The sequence below is a fragment of the Leptosomus discolor genome, chromosome 13, assembly GCF_034619465.1.
Source record: "Leptosomus discolor isolate bLepDis1 chromosome 13, bLepDis1.hap2, whole genome shotgun sequence".
Taxonomy (NCBI): Eukaryota; Metazoa; Chordata; class Aves; order Leptosomiformes; family Leptosomidae; genus Leptosomus; species Leptosomus discolor.
In genome coordinates, this window is record NC_141403.1 from 2,806,218 (window position 1) to 2,828,578 (window position 22,361).

The window sequence follows — 22,361 nt, forward strand, 5'->3', positions numbered from 1 at the left end:
TACTGCTGAGCAAAGTGGGGAAGCCTCTTTTGATTTCTCAGTCCCTCATATATCTTGTGCTCGAGTCATCCAAAATGAGTCCAGAAGGGAGCTGTGCAGCACATCCTCCCTTTCCTCCACTACCTGTGGATTTGAGCAGCTCTCCAGTTTCTCTGGCATGGGACACGTGTACACCTCCCGCTGCGTGTCCGCGAGAGCACAACCCATAGGAAGGGAAAGGTACGGCATGAGGAGGCTTTGCAGATGGTGAAAGCAGGAAGTCTCCTTCCTCTACTTCAGATATTCTTGTAGCCTAATGAATAAAACACTACTTTTTCCCCCAAATTAATATGTTACCTCTTTAATGACAACCCCATGCTGCTCGGAGTGCTGCACTTCCGTGAGCAATGTGCACGGAACTGACTTCTTCTCACCTGGAAGTAAACAAATGGACTTACATTTTAATTCCAACTAATCATTTCTTAAAGTCCGTATTTTTTATGGTAATATTCGTTAAGCTCTTCTATTATACTTAGTGCAAGGAGAAAACTGGTAATTGCATTCAAAGCAATGATAAGTTACCATTTTAATGATTCCTTATGTTGTGAGTAATTTATAAATCACTCGGTATCTTCTCAGCGAAGCTTGCCTTCTGTTTTTAAAATGTACCCTTTCGTATCCAACAAAGGGTTTCAGTGCAATAAGAATTAAGGTGTGTCTCTCTGCTTTTACCTGCAAGCAATAATGATGTTGTCAAGCGTTTCAGGTGAGACCAGCCCAGGATTTTGGGGTGGGGAAAGACACTCTGTTATACAGCATCTTCAGTGCTTCCCTCAGAGGGAGGCAGAGACACCTTGAAGGGCTGAGTGTAAGGACATCTACCGAGTGTCTTTTTAAATAGACACCAGAGTTGGGGGGGGCGGGGGAAAGGAGCCGGCTTGTAACCATAACTCAGCTGGACTTGTATCCGAGAAGTCAGATGCCATGGATTGGCTCCCTCACCGAACTGCTGCTTTTCTCTTCTTTTTATTGGTAAGTCAGATTTTAAAACAATATTTGTAAACTCTGTGATTATGCCGGTTGAGTCTCCCTCAGCAGACCATCGCATTTCACCGTGTAAACTACTTCCCCAAAAAATCTTGCGAAATTTAGCATAAAAAACAAAGCTGTGCTTATTTTAAACTGTGCTTCTGAAGGTTCTATACAAATAATTTAGTTTTTCATTAAATGCCGATGAATGTTTCTTTTGATTTTGACTTTCTGCAGCCTGTCGATGTTCAATAGGTGACTTTCTATGTTTAATGCATGCCTTTTGAGGTGAATGTTGTCTGTGGCTACCATTTAAGGAGCCACTGTTATTAATAAAAGTCTCACCATTATAAAAATCCTAATAACTTGACTGGATATCATTTTCTTTCATCAACTGAGGGAATATAAAGAGCAAATCTCATCTTCTAAACTGATTAGCAAGAGAGCTTCAGAGCCGAACAGATGCTACGGCTACATTCAAGAGAAAACCACGAAATTTAGCAAAGACCTTAGCTGAGTAAAAATCAAAACTTGGCTTATTATTTCGCATTACAAAGAATTCCTCTCTTGTAGTGCACTAGTGTGCGAGCCGCCACGCGCCGAGCAAGTAAATGCATGATGAAAGTGTCGCTCTTTGGGTTTGTTTTTCTCACTGTAAACCGAAAGTTGTGGCTATGGCCAAGTGGAGCAGTTGTACAGTGTGTTCATCAAGGCACGGAAATGAGCCAGAAAGGACCCAAAAGAACTACGGAGGCCTTTCTACTCCTGCAATCTGACTTTTGTGTGGATTATTTTTACTCATCTGTGCTGCTTTTCTGAGATTAGGTAGGGGTTTAAGGCCCTGAAGACTGAATAGAGAAGGTTTCTATTATAGTTGTGTCCTTCTGTGGCTTTCACAAAATTTTACGTTTTACACAACGTATTAGTAAGCGTAAATGTTTGTTAATTTCTCGTTACCGACCCCTCTAGAAATGTTACAGTCAGGGGAAAAAGCTTTTGTGGTTGTAGAATATGAAATCCTAAAACTTACTTTGAAAAGAGAATCCATTAATTTTCGGTGACAGCTCTGCAGCCAGTCAAGTAGAACTAACCCACACAGGGCGGCTGCCAAGCAAACAACACCACAACTTGGCAGGAGCGAGTTACGGTTCGGATGTGTTTCTGCTTGTTCAGCGCAGCGCAGAGGTCTCTGAGGTTGGCACGGTGCACATCACACTAACACCTCCGAGTTTTCCTGTAGCACTGGTGACTATTTGTTTTACCCAGTTACCTGGTGATGCGTACTCCTGATGTGTTGAAATTCAACCAAAAAAAAAAAAAAGAGGTGACTCTACTGTATCTAAGATCTGTCCATTCAAAAGAGATTTTACTGCTTTATCTTCTCTCGGCAACTCTGGAGCCATTTTCTTTCTTTCAGTACATTATTTTTACAATTGTGGCTGATGCAGGGTATGTGTTGGGTCAGGAAAAAGGAGCAATTGTGACAACTGCCATTATGTGTTGATGACTGTCAAATATTTGAACTTTTACTACCCAGAGGAAAGTTGTTGTTCTTATTACGCGTTCTTCTGCACAGCAGTGTTCACGGTGGCCTGTACAGCTTAATAGCACCTTTCAGCACTTTATCGAAAGCTGACAGACAAGCTTTAGAGACTTAAGAAATTGTAAATTATGTAGCCAATTTTAGTGCATTCTGAGAAGCAGTCTTGGTTTTCGGGTTGATTAATCTTTCATTAAAAGCACCTGTCTGAATGGTGTCTGGTTAGCATGCTGTTAATAAGTCGTATCAAATAAAATCGCTGTGGAGTTATACATACTTCAGTATACTACTAAACTTTCATAAAAAGAAAACTTACCAGCCCTGAAACTAATAATTTTCTATATGCATTTCACCATTGGTGGGACCGATTCTGCAACCCTTGCTCACGTGACTTCAAAGGCGTTATTGCCATGAGTAAGGGAGTTCTGTTTGTGGTACTTGCACAGACACGTTTTATGGAAATAACCTGTTTGATCAGGTATGACTCTTCTCCTGCCAGCTATCATGTGACAGCTAACAATTGTAAATTCACCACATCTCTTGCATGCACTTTTGTCTGGCTGCCATTTTCCCATGTGCTGTCTATGCTGGTTGCACATAAAAATATTAAGGAGCCAAATCCTCTCCTTGCATATGCATACAGAACATCTGCCGGGATGTAGCCAGGAACCTGCAGGCTCTTCTGCCAAAGAATTTTGTTGTAGAAATAGAAAGTAAAGCAATTCCACATGCAGGAGTTGTCACCTAAGATTAGGTTCTTAAATCTGCAGTTTTACATTCCTCAGTAAAAATGGTCCCTAAGCAAATGTGCATTTGCAGCTAGAGCACTCTAAGCTGTATTAGAATTCAGGTTTTATTGAGATTTATTGAAGAGACTTAGCATGACTAATTAGAAAAACTCAAATTTGGATGATAATGGCATACACCCTGCACTGAAATTACTTTTACGTTCATTTTTCTAATGGTTAAGCTCAGTTACTGTACGGAAATTCATTATTTCTGCATGACTCAGCAGAACAGAAACAATCTCAGTGGAAACTTTCCCAAAGTGGTCAGTTCTTTGAATAAATATATTTTAAAATAGGTAAAAGTTTGGAATACATCCTTCTCACTGACATGAGTATTGTCATACTTCTGCTGCAATAGCAATGGATTCTCCATCCTAGGTGCAATACAAACTATTGATGTCATTTGCTAACACAGGAAGCAATAGGAACACCTGAATTCTGCAGAATTAGAAAACAAAATGCCAGAAAAATCATCCTGAAAACTTCCCCTTTAAATTGGAAGAAACACATTCATTAGTGACCTACAAAAATAAAAAGTATAGACAAAACCACACATTTTGGTTTAAAAGTCATCAACTGGCTTTCTTTAAAAAAATATTAGGTTTTGTCTTATGTTTCAACTCAGCTTCTCATTATTTCATATGCACTGACTTATCATTTTTTAAAGCGCTGTAGAATGAATAAAAGGAAGGGTTCGTTATTTCAGCCCTTTGCTAGTCAGAGCTTTGGCTGAGTAAGAAAGACGTAAAAGTCCCAAAACGCTGACACAACCAGAGCTACCATGGCACCCTGATGACTCACATAATGTGTGTGAGTTCTCAGCACTCCTCCCATGCAGGCCAATAACAATACCGCTGTTGACTTCAAAGAGAGAGAAGCAGACCCAGTATGAATAATGCTGGGAAGATGTTAAAGGCGTGTTCAGTCATTTAGATCTGAGTAGGTGGAGGAGGGAGGATTCCATAATTGCGTATAATATTGCTTGGCAGTCAATTAATGATTAGTTAATTCTTGTTTGTAAATTGCTTTGAAGGTGCAAAGAACTATACACATCCTATGGGCCTGATTCTGTCCTCAGTTACATCAGAATAAATCCAGAATAATTCCGATGTGACTCCAAGGAGTCATTTTGGACACAAGGTTCAGGCTCTGCATCATTACAATAAAAGAACAAGCTTTCAGACAGGCCACCGTGCAAATGACAGTCACCACAGACAGGTTTCCTGCCGGCACCTCTTCCAACCCCAACCAGAAACAGCTTGTGCAACAAGCCTCTGGCTTCTCTGCACTTTCCATTCTTTCACAGTCCCTCAGAGACTAACAGAACAGCAAATCTTGGTATCACTCTGACCAGCTTGCCTACCCCAAGGTCCTCAGGACGCATCCCACACATCCCGGTGGCTCCTATTGCTTTAATTATCGTCAATCAGTGAATCTATGGAAAGTGCTGTACTCGGACACTAGTTTAGAAGGGAAATTTGTTCACTGGCTAGAAGTCTGCTGGAGTTAGCTGCTAGGAGACAGCACTTCTGTGATGGAAATAGCGCTAGAAAAAAAGGGGTTGCATTGCAGAGATATTAGAAATAGATGACTGGGGTGTGGGGAACCTTCTAACTGCTGTCGATAGTGGAGAAACAGAAAACATTAGTTGGGGAGGCAGAGGAACCTGCATCCCTGGGTCAAGTTGGATAGATGTCACTCCAGAACTGCTGAGGTTTAGCTGGTGAGCTAGACAACTTTGGGGTCTGCCTGCCCACCTTCCTATAACACGGTGATAAACTGAGAGACACACCAAACGCAAGCATCAAGTTCATCGGATCAGCGTTTTCAAATAATACCACAAACTACTAAAAACTCTGGATTCCGAACTGTCAAGACTTCTTTCAAGACCTTCCATTAGCAGCACATAGCAGAATGGGGGTTTCCTCAGTTAGTATGGGACAAGTGTGGAAATACGGGGCCTAAATTCGCAATCCCCAGCATTACTAATGAACAAATTCCTGACGTTCCCATTGTTGGCACTCAAAACCAAAGGATGAAACTCCAGTGTAAAATGTGTATCCTTCACTGCTTGAAAACAGAACTCCCTATAGGCTGAAAGCAAGAGCTTTATGATTATTCATGTCCTTAAAGAACAGAACTCTTAGTTCTGAGAAACTCAACACAGTTTTTCAGTTAGGCCTGTGAGTATGAGAGTGATGTGGCTGGATGTGAGACACTGGTTTCACTGTTAAGTAACAGAATAGACCACAGGGCGCAGACAGTAGAGAAGATTCACTAACGTTGCACGGGGAGGTGGACACCCGTACTTTTCTGGGTCAAGACAATTGCTAGCATGCCAGAAGGGATTTCAGCGTCAGGGTGGAGAGGATTTCACCGCGCTCACCAAAGGCGGCTCTGCTCAGCGGGTGGGATCAACTGATAAGAGACATTGAATCAGTGCTATTTCTGGTGGACTTCACCAGCCAGGTTCTCTGGTGAGGGTGTAATCTGCCCCTTCTACTCTCCCATGTTTCCCCAGGCTCCAAGGGGATCATAATATGACAGGTCTGAGCTCCCACTGGGGTGAAAAAACCCCTCAGTTTAAATGGAGTCTGATATTGTCCCTTCTCTGAGATAAGTAATGGCTGCACATGAATCTGAACCCCATTCTGCAGCTGCAGATTTAAATAGTCCCCGAGACATAAACCCAGATTAAAATATGTATTGTTTTTTAGCGCAACATGAACGTATTGCAATGGTTTTCCTGCAGAGTACTTTTCTTAACCATGATACAATAGAATATGCTCAAAGAAACAAGAAGACAAATCCTTACTCCAAGAACAGTCCAATAAATCTCAAGGTTTATGCACACCACATGGGCAAATCCACAGTCTAAATTCCCTTACTCAGAAGCAGATTAGGGCAGACATTATGTGCCGAGGTCTCCGGGAACATCCTGGGCAAGAGCAGATGGTTGGAGACACTGCTTTGTAAACATCAGATGGTGAACCTCTTATGGCATATAGGTAAATGGGGAAAAGGAGGAAGAGAGAGGAAGGAGAGTGAAGCTGCTGTTCGTTAATCTGCTGCATGTAAGAGGTTGTTTTAACATGACGTAAGTGGGGAAAAGTCTGTGCCCTTCTTGCAGCCTTGACAGTACAATGCAATAAATTTGAAGTGAGGAAAGTCCCACCAGGTAAAGCTACCATAGAGAAAAAGATTGTCACAGATTTTATGCAAGTATAACTGACATAAAACCTGCCAGATAAAACATCTCAGGGAAAAAAAAAAAAAAAAAAAAGCAAAAGCTATTGAACAGTACTGAGAAATGATAAGGAAAGTGGAAAATTGATAATTACAGCTGTTAACCACATTGGGTGAGAAAAGAGCAGCTCTGCAACACTTTTTGAGTCACCTGGGTATTTTGTTTCTCCCAATGATGAATGAAGGAAGCATCCAGTCCAGCAAATCCCGAATTCTGCACCCTTTATTGTCTGAAGAGAGCAGAAGCAGGTCCTAAACCCCAAAGAGATGCTCTGAAGAGCTACATTCACCAAGTGAACTTCATTTTCACACCTTTTTTAGGAACAAGGTGTGAATTAATTAAACTGCGCCTTCTTTTAAATTGTGCTAATCAAGAAATTGAGGTTTCTCTATGATTTTAATTTTAAATTTAAAGTAGTTACATATTTCATCTGATCCTGCTGCCTATATTTACTCAAGGCTCTGGTTGCATAATTAGATCTCAAATCAAAGCCCACTGCACTCCAGGGAAATTGCCTGATGACTGCAGTTGGCCTTCCATCTTACGTTGAATCTCCTCAACCTCAGCGGGAAGTTTCAAGAAAACATTTTCATTCTTTTGGGTTAAACTACATAGTTAAGTAATCCAGGTCTACTGTGGACTTTCTAAACAAGAAAAAATAAAGAATAAAGAAAAAAATTCTCCAGAACAAACAAATACTCCTTTTCTAGTTTCCTAGGCACACGTTTTAATAACAACTCTTGGAACCACTTCTCTCTTCAGCTGAGGTGTTACAGTCTAAAAGTCTGCGTGAAAGCCGTAGTTTGATGTAGGTACAACTTGAGATTTGCTATGGCACACCCCTTCAAACTCAAAGTTCTGCCTTGAAAGAACAATTTTGAAGGTGTTCACTGTCAAGGAATTTAAGTGATGGATATAGGAAAAAATGAATTGCACAAAGTCGTTTATGGAAATCCTGTAGCCACTGCCTAGACAGGCTATTGCAGTAACTTGAGGCAAAATATTGCAGTCTAGCAGTGTATGGCAGTTGGGGTTTGCTTACTTCATTTTGCCCTGCACTTTTATATGCCAATCTTCTTATTGTTCTTGCAGGTACTCTTGGATTTCAGCACAGGATTTCATGTAGAGGTAATATACATTTCTTTAGAAACTGATTTTCTGATCCAATGAAATGTAACCAATGCAAACATGAAACGGAAAATACCGAACTAAGACTTTTCAGAACCTGAAGATTGAAAACATGTTTAAATATTAAACAGCTGCAGGTAATAACCTGCTCACCCTCTCAAGAGAAGTTCTCCTGAACCTAAATGAGTATCTCACACAGAGGAATAATTTTAAAGTAAACATGTACAGTCTTAGAGTTTGGGTGGGGCTCACAGACATATAAAAAAGCACACGGTTTATAACAATCCCCTTTCTCCCTATTGCTGGAAATTCTGAATGTCTGTATTAATTTTAAATGGATTGAGGTTACTGGTCATATGATACTGGACTCTCTGTCAAAGGTAAAAGAATGGGATGAAAATGGAATGGCAAGATGGAAAACCTTCAGAAGACAAAAACGTGAATGGATCAAATTTGCTGCAGCGTGTAGAGAAGGAGAAGATAATTCTAAGAGGAATCCAATTGCCAGAGTAAGTAGAAAGAAATACAAAACTGTTTGCTGACAAGGAAGTTTTTCTAAAGACGGGCTAAAAGCAGAGAGATTTAAAAGTGCATTTGCTTAGAGTAGTCAAAGCAAGGAATGTAGAATAAAAGAGAGACGATGCAATATTTCCAGCTCTGCTGAGACAGTCTCGCAAGGTGAGCCCCCACGGCTGCTGAGGAGTGACCAACGGCTTCCTAGACAGCTCCGACTGAAGTCCCTTTGAGTCCGGCATCTGTCTTCTAGATCACAATATTTTTCTGAGAAACCCCAGAGCACAAGTTCAAGGATAGTGCATGAGTTCCGTGGGCAACAGAGCAAAAATATCTCCCTGTGCCCTCACCATGACCGTACCCTTACTGAGGTCCAGTCACAGCGTGATACTCTTGGAATTCTCCCTCTCCACTTCCCTGACAGCAGATTGAAGAGCAATAGAAAGCCTGTCCAGCACTTAAGGGGAGGTGGATCTCTAGGCCGACTGTTTTGTAGAAAAGCCTTCTGCTGGTTCTGTCAGTTGAACCTTGTGATCAGTGGCTGAGAAACCGAAATTATAGGGAATTGTTTACAGGCACTAGTAATAGGGAAAAAAAAAAAAACCCTGCAGGTGTCCTCACTAAACCGGCATGAATTATTATTATCTATTTTCGCAGATTCGATCAGATTGCGAAGAAAACAATCCAATCACATACAGCATCTCTGGAGTTGGAATCGATCGTGCCCCCTATGGAATATTTGTCGTTAACCCAAGAACAGGAGAAATTAATATAACATCAATAGTGGACAGGGAAGTAACCCCAGTATTTGTTGTAAGTACTCCCCTTTTTCTCTTACCTTTAGAATGATGCATCTAGGGTGGGGTAGGGAGAGCAGAAGGAAACAAATTCATTTGTTTCAGACTGTTACTTTGCTTACTTCACTTTGGGTTTTAAAACGAATAAATCTCTTTATCTAGATACGTTGCTTTGCTAAACACTCAGTGACGGGTGTAGATTTGGAACCACCTCTTGAACTTCGAGTCAGAGTTCTGGATATAAATGATAACCCTCCCGTATTTGCCCAAACTGTATTTACAGGATCTGTTGAAGAAAGCAGTATGGACAGTAAGTAACACTGTTATGCCTCTCCCAGTACAGTCAGTGAAGCTCCCAGCACACAGTTAACATAAACCTGGGGTGCTCCTTCTCCTTTTTCTTAGGCAATGGCATGTATTGGCCAGGGCTACTGCAGAGGAAGGAGCAGCAGATGCTTCTCCAAGTGCTCGAGCTGGGGCCCAAGCTCATTGCCTAAAATTAAGCAGCAATGCTTCCTTCCCCCTTTCCTCCCACACACGAACGCCGAACGTTCCAGTTTCTAACCGTACCATCATGCAAATTCTTTCAGACATGAAAATCTAAAATAAATCAGTTCATCCCTTCTCATTAAAAAAAAAAAAAAAATTAACATTACACCTACGCTTACTTCCTTTGAGGGTATATAAAATATATTTATATATATTTGTTATTTCAAATGTTTGTATTTGTAGTCTGACTATTTCAGTTGCAGTAGAATATTACTACATAAACCCTTACTTAAACCACTAAAATGGTTCCTTTTTACCAAAAAGTACATCAATCAATATTAGACATGCAAACAGCACTGAGGCAATAGTGCCTGACGCTCATTTTCTACTTTCCAGAAATTCTCATTTAATACTGTGGAGATTTCTTACATGAATATCTACAAGCTCAGTACTTACTGGTTTTACACAGCTCCTACGGCGACTTAACGAAGTTCAGTGAAAATCTGCATTACTCGATCTGATCTTAATTGTCAATGTATTTTAAAGTCATTAGCATTCAGTCAGAATCAGTGCTACAAAATCAAACTTTTGTTTTCCTTTGTAAATGTCAATGACTAGACAGCATTCCACCATTTTTATACACCGAGTTTTGGCATTGTCTTGATGAGTCTTTTGCAGGAACAAACCAGATTTTCTGATTTGCTATTTTAATTATTTTTTTTTGTTCTTAGACACACTGGTGATGAAAATAATTGCATCAGATGCAGATGAACCTAATCACTTGAATTCTAAAATTGCCTTCAAGATAGAGAGTCAGGAACCTTCAGGTCCACCCATGTTCATTATGAATAAATATACTGGAGAACTCCATCTTGCAAATTACCTTGACAGAGAGGTAACACTTCCTTTCCAAAGTTAAATAACATGATGGTGTGGTGTATATGTGTTTTAGGAGAGGCAGGCCAGGGAGGGGGGAGGGGAGGGGGGGAGAAAGGTTGTGGTTTTTACAAAAATTAAGGGATAAACGCATTTGTTTCTCTAAGTTACAAAAAAAGTCTACGGCAGTTCCTGCATCAGGCAATAGCAGCAAGACATGAGTGTTGAGAACGTTTCAGATGTACAGGTGGTCCTTCCAACACGCTCATTTCTCTTTCTGTGACAGCAACACAGCAGCTACACTCTTGTGGTGAAGGCATCAGACCGGGACGGAGCTGCAGATGGAATATCATCCCTTTGCAGCTGTAACATTAAAGTTATCGATGTCAATGACAACTTCCCAACTCTGGCTCAAAGCTCTGTAAGTTTTTTAATACCAAAAGCAACATCACTGTTTGAAAACCCTGTTCCAAAACCCAGTTGATAACAGAGCCCTTACTGACCATAGAGTGCTTTCACATGTGAATGCTCCATTGGATTTACAGGGCTCTTTCCTCAAAATCCAACCCGTCGCTGGTGCACCAATTCTGATAACACCCACAGAGATTATTTTTGTGTCCAGAGAAATCAATCCTGACACTGACTTCTCCGTATTCAGAGAAATCCAGTCTTTCAGGTGTCCAGACCCATGCAAAATGGCAAGATTATGTAGATTAACCCAATCTTTGTACGCTCTTTTCTTGTGGAAAGCACAAATCCATTTCCTCTAAGCTGCCTCTGCAAATACGTGAGGTGATACAGCTCTTCAGATCTGCAACCAGAATCAAAATTTACCCAGAATACATGGTTGTTATTAAATTAGCACGGACATCCTTCAAAAGAATCTTTGCAGCCAGCTCTGTTTTCCTCACATTACGTATTTTAGCGCTCACTAATAGGTATTATCTGTCATTCCAGTTTTCAGCAAGTATTTCAGAAAATTCACTCAGTTCAGAACTGCTACGAATACAAGCTCTGGATGCTGACGAAGAGTTTACAGACAATTGGTTAGCAGAGTTTTACTTTATATCCGGTAATGAAGATAACTGGTTTGAAATTGTTACAGACCGAGCTACAAACCAAGGAATCCTTAGAGTAATTAAGGTATGGATAACTATTGTGATTGAGGTTGAAATAATCATCTTAAAATAGTCATCTTAAAATAGTTTTAATTAATTGTTAACAAAATTAAATGAGCAGTAAAAACACTGTCACTCAACTATTTAAAATAGAAAGCATTTAGATAAAATTAAAGGAACTTTTACTTATTATCTAGTTCTCTGTGGTTTATCTTTTAGGAACTGAATTACGAACATCTCCAGAGTCACTCACTGGTTATCGGTGTCAGGAACGTAGCTGCCTTCCACCACTCTGTTGCACAAGACTTCCAAATGTCTGGAACACCCATCACAATAGAAGTAAAAAATCTGATTGAACCACCACGTTTTCAACCATCTTCACTTGTAATTTCAGTATCAGAAAGCACAAGAGCGAATTATGTCGTAGGAACATACACAGCCATTGATGAGGACACTGGGGCTATTGCATCAAACGTCGTGTAAGCTCTGCTCTGCTTAACTCCCTGGGTGGAATAATTCTTTTAACGGAGATTTCAATGGGATAAGGAATAGGTTGTTTAAAGTGTGCTTTAAAAAAATAAAAAACAACTTTAAAAGTGTTAGTAGACTAGCAATAGACTAGTATATTCTTCAGCCCATTTTTATGCTTTTGTTTCCTGACCTACTTTCCTTAGCCTTGTGCACAACACAAAGAAAGTAACATTTTTCTAACAGGCTGTAACTTAAATAAATCAGAACAGATTTTTTTTTTCTAACCCAGCCTAAGAATATTCTTTCTTGAAATGTTTGCCACAAATAAGGAATCTGTTAGCATCTCTAAAAAAGCTAGCAGAAAACCCCAGTAAGGGCTGGCATTATACAATCAGAATAGAAGACGTGTCTACCAGCTTATTCTATGGTTAAAAAAATATATATATTTGGCATTTATTTCTCCTGAAATTAATGATAATTAATGTACGTAGAAATAAATACATCCAGTTTACAAAGGTTTGAAAAGTTTTCATAAAACAGAGAAATATGTTAGCAAATACAACTGTAGAATGTTATAGGAAGAGCTGCGGATTTAACTACTAATAGCAACTGGGCTTCCAGTAAAGGTTTACAGGGTCCAGAAAGATTTTACTTTCAGACTGTGATACCACTTTCAAAATATAATGGATTTCTACACATTTGCTTTGTTCCTAATTATTTTTCTGGTCTACATCTTTCATAGCCTACAGGAATTTTGTTTGAACAGGGTGAAATGCAATAGGGCCTACTGCAGTCTAAAGAAAAATATTCCAAAGTGACAATGTTGTTTGCAAAATGAATTTGTAGTGCATGTATTCACAGCATAACGCTGAGTATTTTTACTTCACCAAATACAGATATAGTATAGGACGTGACCCGGGTGCCTGGTTCAGAATCAACCAAAACACTGGTGAAATCACACTGAACAAAGCCGTTGACTGGGAATCTGTCTATGTAAACAACGGGCAGTACAGAGCAGAGGTTCTGGCTATCACCAGAGGTAAGAAAGGAGATTAAGGTTTCTGAAACAAAACTCTCTTTGTTCCAGATCTCTCTCCATGTTTTTTTCCTGCTTCTGGTTTTCCCACCTGAACTGCACTATTCATAGTGTCAATACTCACTCCTGACCACAAATATCTTCTTTTTACAGGGGTTCCTCGATACACTGCCACTGGCACCATTGTGCTTTCAATACGAGACATCAATGACAACTGCCCAACTATTAATACTGAATTAAGGAAAGTGTGTATGCATTCCCCGTCCGTGGTTATCACAGCAAAGCATTCGGCTGGTGAAACGTATGGTCTCCCCTTTACGTTCAGCATACATGGTGAACCTCAAACTACATGGATTATCAGATCATTCAATGGTAAATTAACCTACATTTTATAACAGAATAAACCATAGTAATAAGCTCTTACCTAAGACAACAGATTAGGATAACCTTTCAATAACAAACAGAACAGTTATTAGAATCTATTCTAATCTCACTGAAATGTGATTTTATGCTCATATGAATCCAAGAAGTTGCTCTGGATTTGCATATATATATATATATATATATATATATATACACAATATATATATACAAACACACACAATAATCATGTCAGAACTAGAATCAGAATTATTACATATGTTTTATCTAGTTACCAATTTTAAAGGAAATTAAAAATATACTGATAGATATACTGCAATATATATATTATAAATATATAATATATATTATTTATATTTGCAGTATATATAAAAATATATTGCAAATAGAGCAGTAAAACTGTACTTTACTTGAGTGTAGCTATGATAAGCACCTCTATGGGTCTAAACATAATGAGGTAATTCAAAAGGAGTAATCTGATACCTTTTTATTTCTATATTGTCTAAAAAATTCTAAGCATACGACGAAACTCTCAAATTTATTTATTGAAGTTATTAGCTGGCAGCCCTTTACTTTTATGATAGGAATATGCAAATGGCAAATAAAGACTACAGCTTTGCAATTTACTGTACAAATTGTACTTACTTGTGTTGCTAAGAAAAACGTTTTAGTTTTTAAGCCCAGTAGAGCTTTTCCAGTTTTCTCCAACAGGACATAACAAACTAATGAATTAATCAAATCTCATACATTGCTAAATGACAGAATTTGCGTAACTTACTCTATGCATAGAAGACTACATTAAATGGTAAATATCACAATTACAGCTACTCTTGTGTCTCCTATTTGTCCTAAACAAATGCAAATAAGTAACTTTAAATATTTTTAAACTACTGGAAAAACATTTGAAAAACACATGTAAATTCCTTGTGAGAGGAAGAAAAACCATATAAAGCTTGCAATTTTTATGTTCACCCTTGTGCAAATAAAGATCAGGAAAAGCAGCAGCAGACAGAAAAAAGTGCATTTGCCCCTTTTTTATTTCTCACGTTAAAAACTGATGACTAGAGCGATCTGGCTCAGGTTTTCCAAAAGAACAAACTCTCATAGGTGAATATCACGAGTTTCAGCTTTCAGTAAGTACGGCAGATGCGTAGGTAACTGAAGATCTTAGAATGGGAACACTTAGTCTTCATTCTGTTCTATGGACATTACTCACAAAAAATACAGATTTGTGCAGCATTGATAGTCAATACTTTAATCTAAATATTTTCTCTTTTTTTTTTTTTTCCCCCCAAAGCTTCCTCTGCAGAACTAGTTAGTCAGAACATAGACTTTTACTTGTACAGGATCTACGTCACCGTGAGAGACAGCCAAGGCCGACGCTGCCTTAAACCACACATAATCCCAGTGCAAGCTTGTCAGTGCGACAGTCGTAACTACTGCACCAGCGGGGCCACGAGAATCATTATCATCGGTGGCGGCGGCAGCGGTGGCAGCGGCGGCAGCGCTGGTGGCGCTGGTGCTGGTGGCGGTGTTGTCAGTGGAGGTGGTGCTGGGGGTGGTGTTGGTGGGGGTGGTGTTGAAGGCGGAGGAGGCCAGGAAGGCGCAGGAGGAACAGGTCAAGAAGGTGGTGGTAACGGTGAGTTTAGACCTGGAGAGACTATGGACCACACAGACTGGACGGGTTACACCGATGCGTACAGTGACGGTAACGAAGGATATTCTGCAGCCACTGATGATATTTATGGAAGCGGAAATTACGGCAGAAGATTGCCATCTACTACCACACTTAGCGGTACTGCCATTGGCCTGATGTTTCTTGGCGGATTAATATTTGTTTGTAAGTATAAAACTAAGAAAACAATTTTATTCTTTTTCTAAAAACTGTAATTTTTTTAACTCTTCTAAAGTAAAGTGACTTTTCTTTGTTGTTAGTTCTTGGTTGTTAACCTGTTGGCTCCTGTGGGCCATTTGACAGCGAAAAAACTGTCTTTTAAATTTTAAGAATTTTTATGTATTTTATATACTACAGATTTATATAGATATTTCATTCAGAAATAACTACCCTGTCACTTACAAATTACACTTTGCAATTCATACTTCCATTACATTTCTAAAAGAAATGGACAAGTATCAGCTCCAAGTTGGGTATGAAAAGATGCAAAGTACAAGCTTCCTCTGAACTCCAAGCCTGATTTCACTAGCAGAGCAATAAATACAATAAACTTAAATTTTGAACCTTTTGGCTATTGCTGGCAGACATCACATCTATTAAAAACAAGTATTAGTGATAAGAGGATCGAACCAGATCATTCATTCGTGTGTCCCAGTATTTTCAAAGAAATATGAGTTTCAGGGATAAGAATGACTCAAGTTAGACTTTATGCAAGCAGTTACTTCTCAGAACACCACAATCAGATGTGATCATCTTTCTTCCACGGCCTGGGCATCAAGTAATCTACATCTAAAATTTCCCAATGCAGAAATACTGACCACAAAACCAGAGGAAATAGACTTTTCCCCTGATTTTTTTGAGGAGGGTAGTTTGTTTGCGGTTTTGGCGTTCGATGTTCAACTGAGAGGTTCAGACGCTTTGCTTAGTCTGGTTTAGGCAACTGTTCCCCACCCCCGCTTCAGTGACACGAGGTTACTAGCCCAGCCATGGAAGTTAAGGACCTAAAGATAGCCAGAATTACTATCGCAGAGCCTTTCTAAAATGAGCAATGTTTTCAACGTTGGCGTTGAAAGCATCCAGCAATTTCCAACACCGAGTTCTTGAAACAACTAGGCTTAATGCAGCACACTGGGAAACCCGACTCACCCTCTGTAATCGTTTGTTGAAACGGGTTTGGGGTTTGCCTCTATTGTTGTTTCAAATCAAGCATGATGTGTATGTGATGTGAATAATGCAACTGGAGCCCTAGCCAAAGCTCAGCGTAGCCGGGCGGATATCTCTGCGCTGATGCTCATGTGTCTATTACTGCTAATGCGGATTTCTTTCCAATTACAATATCTGAAGAGACAAATGCAGGTTTGTATATCAAGAATGAGTATCGCTGCATGCTATACACAGCAAGACTGGTTCTGTTTGTTTAATTTTCATATGCAACTTCTATTCATTCAGCTGAGTTAGATCAAAGCCTGTTCCCAGGTGTACAGGCATAAATTTGGAGGAACAGCCCTACTCCACCCCCGCTTTGCTCTGCTGTAACCGAAGGGACAAATCATTCCGAATTTCCAAATACATACCTTTCCAAAAGCAGCTAATGATTCTGAAAGCCAGACTTGCAGGCTGTTCGGTTTGAAACATTTTAAAAGGCATATTTTCAAGAGTTCTTGAGCACCTGCCCTCCGGGAGAAGCAGCTATTCCTGTGAGGAAGAGATGTCCTGAATCTCTTTTTCCTGTTTCTTTCCTGTTAAGTGATTCCAATTTTGATGTCAATGAGCGACTGTTGTGGCTGTGGACCTGGCGCTGCAGCTGGAGTTGGAACTGGATTTGAACCTGTACCTGAATGCACCGAAGGGGCAATTCATCCATGGGGAATAGAAGGTGCACAGCCTGAAGACAGGGTCAGTACATCCCACGTATCTAAAACCTGCAGTAACTCATATTTACAGAAAAGACTGCATTTGGCTAGAAGCAGGACAGTGATTGTAGCATTGTGTCAGCCTCTAAAAGAAGCCTGGTATTCTCAACAATTCCCAGGTAGATACGAAAGGTGATTCTTAATTAACGTTTGCAGATGGAGTCTGCGTGTCTGAAGTTACGTTCAGTTAGCTTGGCCCAACAGTTGGGTGTTACTATTCCCTCAGCTCAAACACAATAACTAGCAAGCTTTTTCAGTGCAAAGCAGGACAAGCTAACACAAACCATCTTCACCGATCACCTTTTACCTTGACCATGAAAAAAACCTGGATGGAGCCTTTTTTTGGTTGGTTTTTATGGAGATGGTAATTAATAGCTATTGTTATCAGCTTAGACTGCTAATCCCTTAACACAATTCACAAAGTCTTTGTCTTCATATGAGAATTTCAAAGTCATAACTCAAGGAGTGAACATGTTGTTTTCCAGGATGTCTCGCACATTCTTGCCCCAACAACAGCTGCGGGAGGTGATTTCGGTGAACCCTCTGGTAAGCAGATCCTAAAATTTTATGTGTGCGCTATCCTAAAGCTATCTTTCAGAACTTCATCTCTTCTGATTTGAGGAGCACTTTGGTTTCCCAGCTACAAGCCATGGTCTCCCACTCCTCCATCTACAGACAGGCAAACTGATGCTAGTAGGACTTCCAGTATGAATAAAGGATCTGAGGTTTAAACCCTTGAGCAGATTCATTTCTGCAAACTAGATTTATCATGAAATACCCGCCGAGGCTTTCAAATCTCAGGCAATTTTTCTTTATCATTCCAGCTAGTGAATGGAGGGTCTTTTCAAGACACTAGTTTTAGTAGAAATCAATCTTGAGGCCAGAATAAGGAAATTTTATTTCATAACGCAGTGGTGAATGATTCAGTTCTTCCCAATTTTCAGGCTCTGCTTCCCGCAAGGGAGAATAGGACAAGTCAAGTTAGGACAACAGGTCAAGTAGGCAGTGACTTAGTGACCATTTGTGCACTAGCCCAGACAGAAAGCTGGTATATAGGACAATAAATTTTTGCTTCTGAGATAAAGTTCCCCCAGGAATTCGATGGCCATGGAGAATGAGTCAAGCTCTGCAGTGCCACTTTCTCTTTTTCCCCATTCCTCACTCCACAACAGGAAGGATGCTGGCACAGGTCCATTTTCCCTAGCTCCTGACAGGAAGAAATGTCGCTCTGCAAGACAACGTCTCTGATGACTATTGATTATTCAAAAATGTTCTCATCCTTAAAGTAAAATCAAAAGAGAACATTTTGAGGCATAAACATGAATTAAGAGTCTTTGTTCTCAGGGAAGTTCTGCTGCCATGACAATTGAAAAGTTTAAGACTTTTACACACGTAACTTACTTTATTTCCACTGTTCAGTACCATTATAGTGAAGGCCTCTGGTTCAAATTCTATAAACTGGGACTAACAAAATTAAATTAAAAACCAACATAATTTAGCCTATGTTCCTTGGTGTAATCATAGTCAAGACTACCATGTGCAATTGGTTTATTACATTACATGCTGATATTTAAGACTACTCATTCCTTGTTATCATATAAGAAAAAATCTGGAGAAGATAAAATCCTGTAGGTACGACTTTATCGTAAAGGTCATTTTCATTCTGCATTATGAACACCGACGGTTATTATGATCAGTTGTTGTTCTCCCAAATCCCCCTTAACAATCCAGCGACTAGAAAATGTGAAAGGAGTTACAAAGCTATTTCTTTCCAAAGAGTTTGTGGCAAAACAATTTTAACCCCAAAGTGATCATAAATATACATTTATGTATTTGCATGAATACCCATAAGCATTATCTGATTTTCTAAGGCAAATCCCATGACAGCACACATGCACAGGAGACAGAAGACTCTCTCCCGCCAATTACACGAGTAAATCATTGGTTTTCTAAAGCACAAGTGCACATGCAGCTTAGCCTCAGGAATAAAATCAAGGCCTTAGACGTCTGCCAATATGTGCTTAACTTTAATGGCAGTTTCAATGTTTGGCACGTGCGCATGGATCTGTGACTGAAATTAGTCTAAAATACCTCTAGAAACTCAGCAGTGTCATTGCACTACTTGTAAAAACAACCAGCAAACTCTGTGCAAATTTTTGCAGAACACAGGCAGGATAACTTTTCTTCTTCTGTTTTCAGACATATATACAAACACATACGGAGGAGCAGGAGGAGTAGCTTCTGGTGTTGAAGAAACTACAGGGGTTGGCTATGGCACTGGTACTGGTTATGGAACAGCTGGAGGAATTTCTGGAACGGGGGAAGCAAAAGGATCAATTGGAGGAACAATAAAAGAGTATCGAGAAGGAGGGGTGAACATGGCCTTCCTAGACAACTACTTCTCTGAGGTAATTAATTACTGATCGTCTTTCGTGATCTTCCGTGAGCCTACTGCTAGATTCTCCTCCCCAAGTTACATGGTGGAAATCCAAAATTTGGATTCCACTCAGATTGATGATGTAAGACTGGTGTGAGAGCAAAGCTGATCGTACCAGTAGGAACTACAGCACTAGTAGTACTGCTTTGGAGCTGCTGGTATCCCAGATTTGATTGCCGTTTTGTAAAACTGAGGGACACAGTGCAGTTATGGGTAGCAAGCAATTAAACTGTTTCAGCTTCATAAGTGACCACCAAATTTATATATTTGCCACCTTTTTCGGTGTATGAATACATAACTTTGTGAAACTGTCCACATGTGCTTCCTGTACAGCTTGTTCAATGAAGTGGCTTTAACCCTTAAAGATCTGTGAACACCAGTGCACTTTCTTCCTTATTTTAACTGCCATATCTCTTCCCTAAAAGACTTGTGAACTGCAAATGACACAAACATGCAGTTTTGTAATTGGCAACATATTAATTAGCCTTTACATACGGGATAAAAAAAAAAATGCTATGGAGTTTACACGATTAATGGATCAATGGGATATATTTTCATAATTAGTGGGAACTGTGAGGCATAAATACTATAATTGCATATGTCACCAAAACACCAGTTAATATATAAGGATTGCTTTATTTCACAATATAAACAAGATTCAGTGGAGGAGCGGACAGAGCAGTCCTGAAGTCCCCTCACTCACCTTAAATTCTCCTCTTTCCTGCCCAGTCTGCACTGAGCAGCATCCCCAAGGCCATCAGAAATCAGTGACACCCATCCTGCTCAAAATGGATTCCCCTCTGGGCTCACCAAGCCTTCCTTGCTGTGGCCAACCCTCTGTCCCATCCCCTCTGTCCTGGCCTCTCCAGGGCTCCCCTCACCATCCTGCTTCACTCGTCTTCCTACTGCTTTGTCCCGATATTGCTGCCCAAAGAGCACATTTGTTCCCCTGCCCCTTTCACTCTCTCTGTTCACCCCCCAGTCAGACCCACTGACAGCAGACCAAATTTGAGATGTTAAGTGCTTGCAGAAACAAGAATAAAATATCAGTAACATTTGAATAAAACTCATTTCAAGGTCACAAAAATGTTGATGATATAATTGCTCCCACTAATGTCCTGTTTTTCAAGTCAGCTGAGCCTCACTGTGGTTAGGGAACGCTTACTGCTGTTTTAAGTCTTCATGGTTAAAATCCTGATGAAAAGTCACTCTGTTCTACTTTTTTTTTCTGGTTTTGCAAACTACAGAAAGCATTTGTGTACGCGGATGAAGATGAAGGTCGGCCAGCAAACGACTGCCTATTAATATACGATCATGAAGGAGTCGGCACTCCTGTTGGCTCTGTGGGTTGCTGCAGCTTTATTGGGGAAGATACAGATGAAACGTATTTGGATACATTAGGACCAAAATTTAAGACCCTGGCAGAGATCTGTCTGGGCAAAGAGATCGAACCTTTCCCTGACGTCAACTTGCCCTGGCCATCCGTTAACGCCACCTTTCCCAACCCTGAAAGTGATCTAAACCTCCCACCACCCGGAACCACCATCGTTGTCAATGGATCTGCACCGATGCCTCCCCCCGTTGGCACTACAACGATTGTTACCGAAAACACCTACACATCCGGGTCAACCATACAGCCCCCGAGGCCAATGCCGGATCCTTTGCTCCACGGCAACATGACGGTGACTGAGACCTACACCTCCGGATCCCCCTCTCTTTGCGTTGACCCTCTGCGTGCGTCCAACGTTGTTGTCACAGAAAGGGTTGTCGGTCCTGCATCTGCCTCTGATTTGCGTGGCATGCTAGATATCCCCGATCTCACAGATGGGTCCAACGTGATCGTCACAGAAAGAGTAATCGCACCTAACTCCCGGCTCCCGACCTCCCTGAGCATTCCTGATTTGGTAGACGGGTCGAATGTGGTGGTGACAGAAAGGGTGTTCAGGCCTGCCTCCGGCATGCCAGGCAGCTTAATAAATATTCCCTCGGAGTTATCGAATGCCCACAACGTGGTGGTCACTGAGAGGGTAGTGTCAGGGTCTGGGATGAGCAGCCTGGGAGGGACAAGCCTAGCGGGGGCAAACCTGGGGGGCCTGAGCAGCGCGGGTCAGATGCTCAGCGCCGACTGTCACCTTGGCCAGGCAATGGGCACGGCGTCCCCCGGCACCTCCCGGAGAAGAGTGACAAAGTACAGCACTGTGCAGTACTCCAGTCAGTAAGGTCTCTGCCGGCACCCCTTCCTGCCGAAATCGCCATTTGCACCAACGCTCGTTAGCTGCCACCCACCAAGGATATCGTTATTATTTATAACTAGGAAATAGCGCTAAAGTTTCAGGGATTCCTGCTTGTGTGAGGATCTCCGAAGGGTGCCCCGTTTCAAGGTCAAACGCAGGACTCTGTCAGTGAAAGGAAAGTTGAAGTCAGCTTTAAATTTATTTCTTTCTCTCCACCTAGCACGACAAGTGCACAAACAGCTACTAATGTTTTTGGAGAGAGATCTGATTGCCAAGAGGAGCAGTGAGAGGGGATCCTTGTGTGCGTAGACTACCATCATGAATTAATGTCATATAAAAAAGTGTTAAAATACTGTATGCTGAGTGATCTCCCACAATGAGTAGATTTGGGTTAACAGCCCCTCACTGACAAGACCGGAAAAGAACGTAATTAATAACTAGTCAACTCAAGACTAAATAAGCACTTTCAAATGCATCACTTTACTTTGCGTGTAATTCAAGAAGTGCTGCAAAACAGCACTTTCAATCATTTCTCCCACCCCCAACAATAGTTATAAATAATAATCATATAAACACAGTACGTTTTCATTGCTTTCTGAAGTTCTCAGTGAAACAAACACTCTGCCACGGCCTGCCATGCTGTTACCCTCACGGGGAGGAGCGTGATCTGCAATTCGCCGCAGCCCGTGCTGCCGCATTGACACTGTCAC

The 22,361-nt window shown here is 40.7% G+C and overlaps 1 protein-coding gene across 3 annotated transcripts; it reads left to right on the plus strand.

Annotated features, from left to right (window-relative positions):
* The first annotated feature begins 963 nt into the window (after nucleotides 1-963).
* LOC104348015 (desmoglein-4) lies at nucleotides 964-21,636 on the plus strand. Of its 3 annotated transcripts, none has more exons than XM_086472584.1 (17): nucleotides 964-1,011; nucleotides 7,676-7,711; nucleotides 8,092-8,220; nucleotides 8,882-9,037; nucleotides 9,184-9,331; nucleotides 10,242-10,405; nucleotides 10,673-10,807; nucleotides 11,344-11,529; nucleotides 11,724-11,983; nucleotides 12,872-13,014; nucleotides 13,165-13,383; nucleotides 14,690-14,965; nucleotides 15,011-15,232; nucleotides 16,815-16,963; nucleotides 17,466-17,526; nucleotides 19,180-19,388; nucleotides 20,665-21,636. In XM_086472584.1, exons 1-17 carry the CDS (start codon nucleotides 964-966, stop codon nucleotides 21,634-21,636), a joined length of 3,513 nt encoding a protein of 1,170 aa, XP_086328710.1. The 3 variants fall into 3 exon arrangements, with proteins under 3 accessions (XP_086328710.1, XP_086328711.1, XP_086328709.1); XM_086472585.1 differs by having other exon boundaries at nucleotides 14,690-14,917; nucleotides 14,978-15,232; XM_086472583.1 differs by having other exon boundaries at nucleotides 14,690-15,232.
* Nucleotides 21,637-22,361: the final 725 nt, after the last annotated feature.

Excerpts from the sequence above, each read along its gene's own strand:
- LOC104348015 (XM_086472583.1), top strand. The coding sequence starts at position 964 with ATGGATTGGCTCCCTCACCGAACTGCTGCTTTTCTCTTCTTTTTATTG. Across the intron at positions 9,038-9,183 it reads AAGTAACCCCAGTATTTGTT|ATACGTTGCTTTGCTAAACA; the intron begins GTAAGTACTCCC and ends CTCTTTATCTAG. Across the intron at positions 13,015-13,164 it reads GGTTCTGGCTATCACCAGAG|GGGTTCCTCGATACACTGCC; the intron begins GTAAGAAAGGAG and ends TTCTTTTTACAG.